Raw genomic sequence first — 14,726 nt, 5'->3', positions numbered from 1 at the left:
CGCGAATCTCATCAATCTCGCCTAGTCGGCTAAACGATCCTCCGCTCGATAGTCGCCAATTCTACAGCTTGGCCGAGGTGTTCTCTAATGGGCCCGTCTCCTTCTCTCTTTCTCGCTGGAACGCAAGTTCTGTTTTCCGTCTACAAATGTGGTCGTGCAAGTCTGGAAGACGAGCGATATTCTGTGCGAGCACTTTTTTTTTTCTGGGATTATGTTGCGAAGTCCTGGCTGCTCAGATTGTGCAATAATTAAGAAGCGCGTTAATGTTGCCTAACGTGCAATTTCACTAAAATTCGCTCATGAGGAGCGCTGAATACAGTCAAACCTCGTTCATAAGTTCTTGAATCTAAGAACAGAAAGAAAAAAAAAGGAAACAAACAAAGACGGGAGAAACGTACTCTCAGAGAAAACTTACCGCCCTGATTCACCAAAGAATTTCGCAGTTTCGCCTGATAGCAATAACGTGAAGGTCGGCATCGGGAAATTGTACGAAACCGGTGCGTATCAACGAGGTTCTGCTGATAGGGAGCTGTTTTCTCCGCGGCTTAACAGACCGGCATCATCGCTGCAGAGGACAAAAAAGAACCGCTCCAAGAGGGAATGCCAAAAGAAATGACAGCTGCGGTTTGTAATAGAGCAAGCGAGAGGATGGATGAGAAATCTCGTGCGCCGGCGTGAAGGATTTAAAAGGTGCAATGCAGCGCAAAGCTCTCGCATCCCCTGCACTCGAAGAGATACTTTTCTCGGCTGATTTCCCGCGAGGATTGCCGAAAATGGGGTCACTTAGTGTTTCCGTCGACTTTTGTCTCACCGCTTCTTGTCTGTTACTTCGGACGAAAGGGCTTCCCCTCCGCTCTACCCTTCGGGCATTAGCGGAAATCCGTGAGCTCTCAAATCTTGTCCGCCGACGCTCCCCCCTCCTCTTTTTTTTTTTTTTCATGTCCTAGGACTACAGGCCACCTTAAAACATAAATGCTGAAAAGTAATGACCAAACAGTTCTAGTTTGGATTGCCACTTTATACGTTGTATATCTTTTTTTTTTCAAGTCAGCGTGCTGATGACGTAATACACATGCTTTGATGAAATAAACATTCGGCAAAGCTCTAGCCACGTTGACTTAGCGTCTCCAAGCTCAAGCCAAAGAAAGAAAAAAAGAAACGCGATAAAGTGCTTTTACGAAAAAACAAAAAAAAAAACAAAGTGTGGCGATCCTAATTTTTTTCTTGTTCACCCTTCCGTGTTTGTAAGCTGCTGGAGCACTCGCAGTAGCGGGATGCTTTATTATTGTTAATATTTTATATCATCTGAACGGCCGATCAATGCTTTTGATAAGCAGCTCTCTCGCTCATTCTGAGATATTGTTTCCGGGTAATGCAGTTTTACTTCGAGAAGCAGCCGTCTGTTCAGATCCACGGTGCGAATTGAGCCTTTTGTTGCTGCTTATAATTAACTGCGATGAATTTTTTTTTTTTTTTTGCTCAGGCAGTGTACTCTTCTTTTTTCTTCCGGTGGTTGATGACTGATTTCAGTTTTCGCAGCAAATATGTGTCAGCGCAGAGTTATTTTTTAACTTGATTCGTGCCGGGCGCGTCCGATTTCTATGTTTATCTATTGTTGCATGCGATGCCCCACCCTTTCCCCAATAAGCAAGTTGAAAGTAGCGCTGTGTGTGTCACGTCTCATCTCTGTCCGCATTTTCACAGCGCATCTCAATTGTGCACATGTAGAGCCACCTAGCCCAACATTTAGTGCGATGATAAGGAAAACGGCTGCTCTACTGTGAGACACGACCTTACCTATTTATTTATTTATTTATTTATTTATTTATTTATTTATTTATTTATTTATTTGAAAATACCGGCAGCGCCCGAGGGCATTATTGCAGGGGGAAATACACAGCATAACGTACGCTTACATAAAAAGAACTATTCAATACCAAGATGAACACAAAAACAGATCATAACAAAAATGCCGCTTTACATAACAAAAAGCACCTTTCAGCAATATATCGCTGAAAGGTGCTTCAGTGCGGCAGTCTCCTGCGGAAGCCGAATCCACTGGGAGATTGTGAGCGGAAAAGATGAGGACTGGTAAATGTTTGTTCTGCGAAAAATGTTTCCTAATTTTAGAGGGTGGTCAGTTCTCATAGATAAAAAGACCGCTATAGGCCTGAAAGACCGCTTTTATGCTTCACTGATTGTGATCGACTTGCCATAGTTTTTCGAAGCGTTCATGTGCTCTGCGTATATACACTGTTATGTACACGCACACGTCGGCCACTAACATTAGGGGCTTTTAGCTTGTACGTATACTTCCTTACGTTAACCTGCTACCGGATACCGGTTAGCGTTCACCATTTTACCGGAACGCATGTTTTTTCAACGTTTTAGCTGCTTGTACGTAAACGTATACGTACCTAAACGCGTGTACCTTACTTTATCGCAAATCATAAATGATACTAACTACATTTAAACTGCACTTATTTTGAATGAAATCTAGCAGAATTATCACTAGACTTTTTTTTTCCATTTTTTTTATTGCGTACTGTATTCTCGTATGAGCATAGAGAAAAAAAAAAACAAGGTTACTGCAACGATGGCGTCAACATCTTGTTACACTTCGTGCAACCACAGTCATGAACACGTTGGTTCACAGGTAATGTTTTTGAGGTGAAAATTATTAAAAATGTAACCCATTCGTAATACCGCCGTTGCGCAGTCTTTACGCCAAACTTTTAATGCACGATGTTTCTGCAGTAACAATTTTGTGATTACCTAATTAATTAGGGTACCCAGCCGGTCGAGGGCTTGCACGTTTATGGCGTCGACGGTCGACGTTCTAGGCTATTCTAGTTTTGGTAAACCGGCTGAAGCAGTGTCATCGCTATTGGCGCTCGCAATTTGGCTTATTTTGACTCGATGGCTCGAGTCTCCGCAATGCGGATACCGCGGCTTCCTACGAACAAAGATGGATTTTTGAGATAGCGCCGCAAACGTAAAGCCTATCCGGCGGGTAGTTTACGTTCCGTAAAGACCCACGCATGCACATATTTTATCCGGTATCCGGAAACACGGTAGCGTAAAGAAGTATACGTACAACCTAAAAGCCCCTATTGAGCGTTGGCCAACGTGGTGCTGGACAGGTCGATGTTTCCCGGTGCGAGGAACACGGACGACATAAGTGACACACCGCTCGTGTGTGTCGAGTACGTTTTGAAAAACGCCAGGAAGGAAAGAGCGAAACTTCAGAAAAAAAATCCGTAAAAAAGAGTTGCTTCCTCAAGGTTGTATATTTATAGTTAATATAAGGCATGGAAGTTATGAGAGAAAGTGTGCAGTCATTGTTATGTATAATAAAGGTTACAAGTATATGAAACAAGATTTGTTGAAATTTCACAATTACTTTTGGATGTGCAGTATGATGCATTCCAGACAATACAAGAAACAATAATGAGTGTTCGTTTAAAAGCCCGTCTTGCCTCCAAGCAAAACAGATTATTGTAATAATATACGGCAGTCACTAATTCATTCTTTTAACAAGTATGGCACCAAATTTGCTGATTAGGATAGGGCCAGCAATTATTTGATGCCAAATTATGTTGCTGTCCCTACTTGTCATTCTCAACAGTGAACAGCTAAATGCACCGATTGTAAAATGCTGACATAATGCAACAAATTAACCATGGGAAGCGCTCAATAAGCTAGTTTGCATGAAAAATAAATGTCTAAAAAGGTGTTAAAAGATCTAGCAAAAGTATTTTTAGAATCTTGGCAAGAAGCTTGCCAGGCTTCTATTAATATAAGTATAGTAAACATTTACAAAGGTTCTTTAAAGAATATAGAAAGACGTTTTTTTCTTTAGAATTCTTGCTAGAAGTTTTCTAGCCGTACAATAACGTGGTGTCATCACAGCTACAGGAGGTTTCCAAGCTGCTTAGGTTTAAATCACATGTCGACTAGGCTTCTCATATACTTTTGGGCTATCCTTTTTGGACATTTACTAGAAGTGTTCTAGCTTTTCTTGTGTTTCGTGGGACCCTTGATGGTAGGGTCAAGCCAACAGCCCATTTTTTACGAATTTCTTCAACATATTTTGAGTGCGATAAATGAAAAGTCGTCAGCAAACTTAACACGAACGCTCCGCAGGGTGTGCTGAAAGGGTCTGATATAAGCTAGCGGCGCGCAGCTTCAGGTTCCGCATGCCGACCTACCATGCACACCGAGGTATTTCTCGACAATCGCGCTGAGTGCTTCGCGGCTGCCACCAAAGCAGTTCAAATCACGCGTGGGGGCGTTCGTGTTAGGCTTGACGGCATACGTACACGCATTTGTGCAGCGGAGGTTTTGTCACTTGAGTGTCTCACCGGCGCACGCTGTATGTTTTGCTACTTAGCGCGATTTGACGGACGAGAGTGACATAACTTTCGCGTCGATTTCAGACGTCCATTCCGGTGTGACTGAAATGAGTCACTTGTTGGCGTGGAATCGGGCGCAGCATTTCGCCAAGTGCCGTCTTGACTTATGACAAGGGATGTTCTTGTACACCTTATGATGGGAGTGTCGGCTCAACGTGGCTGTTCTTATTTCTTTCGGCGCAGATCGACGACCCATGCTGGTCGCGAGGCGATGCCAGCAGGACTGCCCTGGATGCTGTAAGTACACAGCACGAGTTTTCTGTTGCTTCTACATGCCGTGCACCTCATTAGGAAGACTGAGAGTTTGGCGTCCTTGATTAGCAATTCATGGACGATGGAAATGACGACTCGCGAAATTAACGCGTCGTGAAGCTCACCGTCGAACAATAAACTCGTGCTGCTTCTAGAGAACCGTGTAGTTTCAGCTACGATGTAGCGCTACACAGTAGGATGTGATTGTGCCTGAAGGCTGGGTATCGCTCGACGAGCACTATTTTATATGAGGAAAAAATGAGAAGTGGAGCCCGCAACTACAGCGAAGCGCGACTCCTCAGCAGCGGTTTACAAGGGAATGTATGGATTACAAGAGACTGAAAGTGAAGTAAAGACTGAGAGGAAAGTAACAGATTGTGACCGAAGTGGTCGTCGAAAAGAGGACACCAAGGAGGGGACAACTGTCGGCTACGAAAAAATCCACCGAGCGTCTTGAGTGCTCCGCCGGGAGACCGCCTTCGTCTTGCGTTTCATATGAAATTACGTTGCAGACCCGTGGAAAATTATTGACGGGTGGCTCAATCCGTTTTCTATGGTGCGTCGGCAGAGGCAGCCGCAGCACCAGAACATATGCTGGTTGGTCAGCTGTGTTGTACGAGATGAAATCAGCATTGTCAGCCTGATGTGCTAGTCCAATCAACATTGTCAGCCTGATGTGCTAGTCCACTGCAGGAACAGTGCATGTACCGATGATTCTGCGTGAGCTTCTTGATTCCGCCATTCCATCTGTCTTCCCCGACTGCGTTTCCCATCTCTAACCACCAATTTGTATAGCTCTTACTGTCGAAAGCGTGTTCGTTCTACACAATACGTAGCCAGCCAAAGTGCATTTCTTTTGATTGATGTCAACTATAGGATATCTGCAACTCCCTTACCGACCCATAATTGTTTGTAACATTATATTCTGCGTGTTCAGAGGCTTTGCTGCTTTGTTATAGCTCCCATGTTTCAGCCTCATGCGCTATAACTGGCGTTATGCGTACCTGCTTGCGACGTGTCGCTTTAGTGACACGTCGCAAGCAACTACAAGCCGCAACAAGCGATCAGCACTGCCGCTATATTGTGGCAATCCCCCTATGTGCGTCTCGCCAACTGAGAGAAATTGTAGTAAATGATAGAAAGGAAGCTCGACAAGTCGAAGGATCTTCAAAAGGAATGGCGTCTGAGTCTTTTCACCCTGGTGGAGCACCTCTTGAACGAGCATGCTCGTTAACCGCAGAGCATCTTCCGCACGTGCTTGCTCATCTCGTTTAGATGGAGATGCCATCAGGCAGCCAGTTGGACTCGCGAGCAGCGCGGCAACGAGGCGAGTGATTAGTGGCTCAGGCGTCTTTTTTCGCCCCGCGCCGGTGCTCGCGGGGAGCGACTCCTCCCGTGCGCGCTTGCTTGGAAATTTCGGCGACTGCGGCCAACCGCGACTCGCACCGCAGTGGCCCTCTCGATATGCTTGGCCATTAGCGCGCGTCCCACTGCTGGCAGACTCCCCGTGGCGCATGCTGCTCTTTTTCTCAAAGATAGGGGCCACCCGCAACAAGCCTTGAGCCTGCTCCTAAACGTCTCGCGAGGCGAAGTGTATGCACGCCCTTTCTGCGCAACAGTTGTTCGCCTCGCAGGCTTTCCTTCTGCCAATACCGGCTGTCCCGGCCCCTACCGAGAACTTTAACAAAACGGCAGAGGGCAGCACAGGAAAACAGAAATGGTGGGTTGCGTGTGTTTCGGTATCTGCCACACTTTAGCCACACTGCTACCCGAAAAATACTTCGCGTATCCACCAACATTAGGCGTGAAGTGCACCTCTGATGTACCCATGACGCTTCCTATGGGTATTTCATTGTTTGTTTATATATAAATGTTTGGCAAATTTTGTGTTTTAATTTTTTTTCATCTGTCACTTCGTTTGCCATGTATTTAGTCTCCTGGGCCCTATTCAAATGGTTGGACAGCCCAGGAGACCACGCAGAATGCAATATTTTGCCGATTCTGGAATATAAAGAGAATGAATGAATGAATGATTGAATGAATGAATAAATAAATGAATGGCGCTTGCGCGCCCAGAATACATAGTATCTGAGGCATAGCGCACCCACGACGGGAAGAAACTAAGTCCCATAACACAAATACACTCTTTCGTCCTGGATGCGCTATGCCCCAGATACTATGGAAAACCGACAAGCCCGCCATGCAACCTTAGCGCAATACATGGCTGCGCCGCCGGAAATGGTTGACATCAATCTCGAATCTATCAAGTGGCTTTCGTGAGCTCTGTACCTCGTTAGCTCTGAACTGACGATATTATTTGCTTTATATTCAAGTCCTTATCAAAGTGTTCGTTGTGCCTGAAGTAAAATTTTCCAGTCGCTAAGTGACACACGGGCATACAAAGAGCACGGACTAGCGCTAACTTCGAACTGTTACTTCCAATGAAGAAAACGTTTCTCTAAGCTATATCCGTCGGCGTGCACCGTTTTCATGGGGCCGTATTCAAATGATCGACGCGAGCGGTGGTGGGTGACCCAGAAATCTCGGGGGACGCTCATGACAGGTTTGTTGTTTTTGATCCTCCATAGCCGCTGCCACGTCAAATGGCGGCAACTGACATCATGTGCGATTGCGGAATAGCGGACGGACTAAGCAGCTTTAATGTCTATGTCACTTGGCATTACGAGCAACTGCCGGGCGTTTCTCATGCCTGCAGGCATGCGTGTGCATCCGCTCAGTTGGACGTAACTGTGGAGAGACAGTCCGAGAAATGCTCTGGTTTGGTCCTCGGATCAACGGGAGATCCGCGTGCATGCGCCTGGTAGAAGCGATGATCGCGTCGAATCGACGAAGCCCTTGCCACTTAGAAAACCGTCAGCTGCCTTAATAAAGTTGTCTACTACTACTTCTATATCTGTCGACAAAAAACGCTAATTTATGCAAGGCGCTCGACCTTGCGTGCTGCTTATTTGTCGGCGTTTAAACTAGTGCTGTGTTTTTATCGATGGAGCCTTGCTGAACACTCCCGATTCTGCACCGTTGTGTGGCACGAGCTGGGTTCCGAATTTTGACGAGACTGTCTGTCTCTCTCTCTCTCTCTCTCTCTCTCTCTCTCTCACACACACACACACACACACACACACACGCACACACACACACACACGCACACGCACACACACACACACACACACACACACACACACACACACACACACACACACACACACACACACACACACACACACACATACACACACACAGTGGGTTCTGATTGGTCGGGTCCGCGACTATTGCATGCATGGCTGCTGTTTGTTATACCCTCGTAATCCAAGCGACTGCGTTACCACATATATGCTTATCGGTGTTGTGAATGCTTTGTATAGTTTGTACGAAGGAGCTTTCAATTCATTGTCCTCCTACATTGTTTCCTCTGAGGTATAATAATTTTGTGTTTTGTAAGTTTCCGTTGACAATCTTCCAGCCTTCGTTTGCTGGTCTGTATACATGGCAGAAGCATTTATTTGCTCCATGATGTCTTTTCTATTACAGGCAGCGAGCATTACGTGTGCCAGTGACTACATTTGGCTTATATTTCTACGTTGTAGTGCGCTTATAACTCGGAGTAACGTAGACTTCGCTCTAATAAACTGTCGGAACTGACTGCATAAAAGACAACACGCAAGTTTTATGACGTCATGGGTACTGCAATGTCTTAGATTATTTGAGACGTAAAAGCGAGGCGCACTATCCGAGGTGTGTAGGAAAGTGCATGGCTCTTTAGTGACAAAATTCAAATAAAACGTCCCTGCTTGCTTCTAACCAACGCTACCAGACAACTATTTTTCTGCGCTTCGTTTAGGGGTATTCCTGAAGGCCTCCCGTGCGATCAGGTCGCCAAGCGCGAAGCCATGAGTCAACGGCGCTTGTTCCCTTTCCAGCTTCGGAATTGAAATGAAAGCAGTGATATAAAACTTTTTTTTTGTTAGGACTCGCTGTTTTCCGTAAAATTCCTGCACACCGCTTTGCCACTTTTGCGCACTTTTCCATTGTTGCTGCTGGAATATATTTACCGGCCTTGTCTGGTAGATGGGTTTCAGGGCGACGCAGTTGCTACGCTCGTACATGTTTCGATTATTGCATCAATCCAAATAAAGAAATAATGAACACAATGTAGGGATGACTTCGATGCCCCCAAATTTTTTTCCCTGCCTCTCATCAATGGTGTTTGGCCGTAAAGTGATGAGTTGCATCATTTATTTGCGTACTGCAGTTTTCGTATTCCGTGAATAGTCGTCGCCGTTCCGCTCTGCGCTTTGAAGTGAGGGGGAGCACATTCACGGACGAAGAATTCATTTATAAGCGCAGCTTAAATTCCAACGTAGAGTTCCGCGAGTAGTGCTCACTCGAGCTTTACCCCGCTCAGTCGCGTGCGCAATCGCCATCTAGCGGCCGTTTATTCGGCGTTCCATTTCTGGGCCGGAGTCGTTTTGGGCGCCCAAGCGCGAGCGCTGCTGGCCAATTTCTGCGAGAAACAATTGCCCGCTGCAGGTGCATGTTATGGCGGCCACTTGCGTTTTAGCGCAGCCGTGACTGAAAAAAAAAAAAAACTTCCTCGCAAACCGCGTCTACGTCCATCGCCGTTGCGTCCTCGCGCAGTGCATCCGTCAGCTCGGCGAAATAAAACTGTCGCGGTCTCGCGGGAACTGCAGAGGCGGTTTGCACGTCGGCGGCGCGAATTTATTGCGATGGGCGCTCTTTTAGAGGGCCATTCAACGCGCCCTGCTGGGTCATCTCGCAAGACTCGCATCGCTCTCGCGTCCGGAAGGAGTTGCGCCTCCGAGGTGCGTGTGCTCGGTGTCTGCGCACAAGGAATGAGCGGAAAGACTGCGGCGAGCTAACGCAATTCGGCTACACGACTGCTGACCATAAGACACGCCGAAGGAATTGCCGCCGAAATTTCCGTGTCTACAGCTTTTAGATCGTTATCACTTCATTCTTACAATTATATTGGAAAGTGACAGTGAAAACGCTCACGGCTTTGGGACAACTTACTCTAGAGAAGCTATTCTCGCATTGTCCGATCGTTGGACATGCCCGATTCGCCAGAGTGTTTTGAGTTACGCAAAAAAAAAAAGGGGGGGGGGGTGCGCTTGACCGCGTCGGTGCACGAAACCATCCAGCACATTCCTAGCGTAAAAAGAAAAATAATTGGGTGAAGTGTAGAGTAACAGGACTCTTGAACAAACTTGACAAGTCTGACCGTGCCTACGAATGTGTTGAGACGTTTGAAGAGCGATGCAGGGACCTTTCAGTAGCGTTAGGCGGGTGGTCGCGTTCAGCATAATTCAAGGGCTAACCTGATAAGAGCCTATGCACGGCCTCCGAGATGTGCGTCCAAAAGCGAATCTCTGAGGACAGCACTCGTTCAGCACTGATCTTTACCACTCTTTCTTACGTACATGGTTCGACTTGACATTACAGCATTTAAAAAATTTAGAAACAGACTAAATGCCGAACTAAGACAGGCAAAGGCAATGTACTACCAGGAATTATTCGCAAATATCTCCAGACAACGACCAGAGATCGCATGGCAAACAATTATTTCGGTTCGAGGTCGCCTTAAACAGGTTACGCCCCTAACATCGGTAAAACTAGACCCACGTCAGATAGCCGGCACGGCCCTTGCCGATCACTTCAATCATCATTTCGCAACTGCGCAAAGTGATACCCCTAGTGGCAATGGCAGCGCGCAGGAATTGCGCCGCTGCAATACTATTCTCGAAAGTGCATTCTTTGCTCCTACCGATGAGGGTGAAGTATACAGAGTGTACATGGGATTGAAGAACAGTAGGGCTTCAGATATAAATAACTTGCATATTAAGCCTATAAAATATGTTTCAAGATTTATTGCTCTTCCACTGGTGCACATTTATAACTTAATTTTAGAAACTTCCATTTACACAAGCGCAATGAAATATGCTAAGGTTTAAGTTGTTTATGAAGGTGGTGATCTGAATTCTGCATCAAACTACCGATTGATATCAGTACTCTCAGTTTTTTCGTAGGGTATAGAAAAACTCGTATTTACTCGAATGACAGACTTCTTAAATAAAAGGAGGATTTTTGCCGACTCACAGTATGGCTTCCGAAAAAACATGTTGACAGAAATGGCACTCCTGACACTGAAGGAATACATATTACAGAGCTTTGAACATAACTGCTATACAGCTGGTATATTTATTGATTTTAGTAAAGCTTTCGACAGTCTTCAACACGAGATTCTTATTCACAAACTTTCTCTATGTGGATATTGTGGAAGACCGTTAGAATTACTTCAGTCATATATCTTAAAGAACGAAATCAGTTTGTCTCCATAAATAACCACGAGTCATACAATTTACCTGTTTTATGTGGTGTGCCCCAAGGCAGCATTCCTGGACCCCTTTTGTTTGATGTATTTATTAATGACATTGTAAGTATAGCCGATGATGCGAAATTCATCATGTACGCGGATGATTGCGCAATGTGTTTGTCAGGTTCTGATGCCAACAAACTTGTCGAGAGAAGCTATGAAATGAGGCTCAGTTTGTCGAATTGGACTCAGGCAAACAGGCTTAAGGTAAATTAAAGAAAACACAAAAGTTATCGTGTTTCACGCTAAAAAGGAGCCCTTCGTCACTCATAATGACATTTGCTTTCATATTCTACATATTGAGTTGGTCGAAGAGTTGAACATTCTTGAAGTATATTTTTCTTCAGGCTTACGTTGGGATACCAACATCAATTATCTTTGCGGTAAGCTATCTGCGGTTACCGGTGTTATGGCGCGCTGCCGCGCATTCTTGCCTGTGGGGGCAAAGCTGCAAATTTATTACGGTGTATTCCTGTCATATGTCCACTACTGTTACTTTGTCTGGGCAACAATCTCCAAATGTAACATGCAAAAACTTCTAACCATTCAAAAGAAAATTGTCCGCTATATTGAAAATGTTGATTTACTTTCAGTCACACATGGCATATTTGTCAAACATAAATCACACCGCGTTGGCAGGTTCTATGAAGGTAGATTATTGGAATAAATGTATTTCTCATCCCAAAATGTTAAAAATTACTTTACGTCGCTCGCTAAGTTAGAACCGCACAACAACACGAAACACACACGTAACCCCTGAAGTATGGAAGGTGCCTTGGTCCCGGAACAACTACAGCCTGCAATCACTAGCTCATAATATTCCAATCATACTCAACTGGTACAAACACACAACCGCATTAAATAAAAAACATCTGCGTGACCACTTTTTATCTTTATAATAACGCATTACCCTTCATTCTTGTATGAAGTGTCATTGTTACATTTTATGTGTACGTGTTATTTATGCAGATCTGTACGTATAATTCTTTCGATATGAATTCCATGTAAAACACTTGTTGACATGTGTCATATATGTGCTACTGCCATGTAAGGGACGCTGGGCCTTCGTCAAGCTGCTGCGACAGCTTTTCGCCCGGGTGTCCCTCCAGATTGTTTTGTAGTAAATAAAATTGAATTGAATTGAATCGAATTGAAAGAAGGCTGGACTAGGCGCCATGTGCTGTCTTTTTTCTGGTGGTGCTGTCTCGCCCAAAAGGTCACCGTGCGTTTGTCTGTCGTTCACCTGGGTGTAAATGCCGTATACTGCTGGAGCCTCGTTGGGCGCTTTTCTCCGTCTGGCCCCGCCTCCGAAGGATGACGGGTTCTCTCTCTGTGCGTACAATGGTGCCTTGTTCCCCTTCTTTTTCCTGCGAGACAATTAATTAACGAGACTGTGTGTTGTGTACAGAGCAGCCACGATTAGTCTCATCTAAGGAATAGCCGCCGCGGCTATGCGAAGTTATTCACAGAGCCTGCTGCTTTTGTTCTCTGATAATGGTGAACATTTAGCGGCGCAAATCGACATGAACGAGTATTCAACGCAGGCGGACCAGAAAGGCATTACCTTGTTTTCCCTGGCGTTTACAGAGTGTCGGACCAAGCAACTAAAGGTTCTGTAAAAGTTGCAACCGTATACTGCTTAAGTCTGGCAGCCATTGCGCTGAAATAGAAGGTCGAAGCGTCCAGTAAGGTCTCGTTGCTCGTCGCATTGAGCTCGACGGCTGTCAGCATGAATGACACAGGGCGAGAGAATGTACCGCGTTGTCCTACAATTACCCTGCTCCGTAACACTCTTAAAAGAAAGAAAATGTTTAGCACTTTTCAGGTATTCCCAACGAAAACACTATAATTGTCAAATGCAGTTCACGTGTCTCTCTAAAGAGAGTCACATACGGGGCCAGCCAGAATTATCACAAAAGAGTCAAACGAACCTTACGTTTTATTCCGATGCAGCGATGGAGCCGGCAGCTGGGAGCAGGCCTGTCGTGCTGGCTTCTGTTTGGAAAAGCAGCATGGCCGAAATAAGAGCCGCTGCCTTCGTCGAGCACCGGAAGAAGTAAAACGCGATGGTCGCTGCTTTCAAGCCGCTTGTCCCTTCTGGCGACCTCACTCTGAACTTGTCCTGGCCGCCTTCGCTTTGCCATCAGTATGCGGTTGCGTAACGAATTCTGGAGAAGCTTCCCCACCACGAAAACATGGCGACGTCAACGGCCTTCCTGTGGCTGGGGGAGTCGGCCCTGCAGCGGTTTGGCGAACACGGCCGCCATCTGCTCCGCGTTTTTTATTAAGGAAGGTGGGTGGTGGGGGTGGGGGAGGATAAAAGAAAAGAAAAAAGAGTGCATCATCATTATTGGCAGCATGACACCTACATACGAGGGTTGCCCGGAAACAACGAAGCCACAGAGGAAACATTGAACGTAGCATTTCGTCAATTAGTGTTGCTATAACCGAGTGGGTGCACGAGCCTTGCAGTGGCTCTCGGACGTAGCTGATCTGCATTGCATAGCATGCTACATAGGCGATGCCCGGTTGTATACAGCGCCCGTTCTTGCGCCTTGAAGGGTTCGGCCTCTTGGTCCCCACGCGTGTGAGCGGCCTGCGGCACAGTGATCAGTGTTTGGGAGGACCCAAGAAATGTTCATTTAATCCAGTTGCGGAACGGCGTGTAGTAGAACAGCCTATGCAGTGATTTCAATTGGAGCTCTGCAGTGGTTCCCCGAACCTGTGTGCGCTAAACGGCAGTTTTTCAGGGGCGTAGAGAACTGCACTCTAAGCCAAAAATGGCCAAAATGGGAGCAACGGCTGTTTTTACTCCTTCAGACCGACTGTTACTCTCCGAAAAGACCAAGCGGAACAAGATGGCCGACTTGTTCGAGAATGGGGGAGCAACTGTATTCATCTTAAGTTTGTAAGGGAGCAACGGAAGGAGGAACCGCTGTAAATGCTCTCGTCACGCAACGGTTACTCCCCGGCAGGACACCGCACACAAATATGCATGCCGCCCACATTGATATTCATGGGCCAGATTATTGTTTGTTCTGTGTGCCAAACTTCACCAAACCAAAACAGTGATTTATTTTAGCATCCGTAGATAATAAGATAGCAGCGCTGGCTGAACACAGAAGGCCTGAGAATACAGTACGGCAAATACCTAACACACGCAGCAGCAGAATGGAGAGTTGGCACGTCAAAGCGGACCGAACGCCGAAACACGTGCAAAACAACGATAAAAAAAGCCTAGACACGCCGTTCGTCCGCGAAGTAAGGGCGTCAAAGTCGATCAAGCACCGAAACACGTGCATAAAGAGCCCCCCCCCCCCCCCGCCCAGATATATCGGAGAAGAAAAAAAAAAAAAAAAGCGGACCCAGACGCGCTTCTCATCAGCCATACACTTAGTAGCACGCTTCACCGTGTAGTTTGAGGGCAGAATGACAAATCTGCGCCATCTGCGCCCCACGACAAGTGTGGCGCTAGTGTAGCAAACGATGTAAGTTACAAAGTAATTTTTATTCAGTGTTTATGTTGACTAGCTCTAAATAAAAATTACACTCAACTTTTTATATCTATTTATGAGTTTTAGTGTACCTCAGTTTTTTTTTATAATTGTATTAGGAGAACACACTGAAATTATTGCGCTGACGCTTGT

At 45.9% G+C, this 14,726-nt stretch overlaps 1 protein-coding gene across 4 annotated transcripts in view; it reads left to right on the top strand.

Moving 5' to 3' along the window:
- LOC119180745 (latrophilin Cirl) overlaps window positions 1-14,726 on the top strand; it is a 490,851-nt gene that overhangs the window by 81,693 nt on the left and 394,432 nt on the right. For 3 of the 4 annotated variants that reach the window (XM_075882933.1, XM_037431878.2, XM_037431879.2), the window contains exon 2: window positions 4,599-4,652. The exons of the other annotated variant lie outside the window; for it this stretch is intronic. In XM_075882933.1, the coding sequence (XP_075739048.1) occupies window positions 4,599-4,652 (54 nt within the window). The remainder of the gene's footprint in view (window positions 1-4,598; window positions 4,653-14,726) is intronic. 4 annotated transcript variants of the gene reach the window in all.

Source organism: Rhipicephalus microplus, unplaced genomic scaffold (genome assembly GCF_043290135.1).
Source record: "Rhipicephalus microplus isolate Deutch F79 unplaced genomic scaffold, USDA_Rmic scaffold_14, whole genome shotgun sequence".
NCBI classification, from domain to species: domain Eukaryota; kingdom Metazoa; phylum Arthropoda; class Arachnida; order Ixodida; family Ixodidae; genus Rhipicephalus; species Rhipicephalus microplus.
The sequence above is the reverse complement of the archived record's forward strand: the minus strand, read 5'-3'. Positions and strand labels throughout refer to the sequence as shown.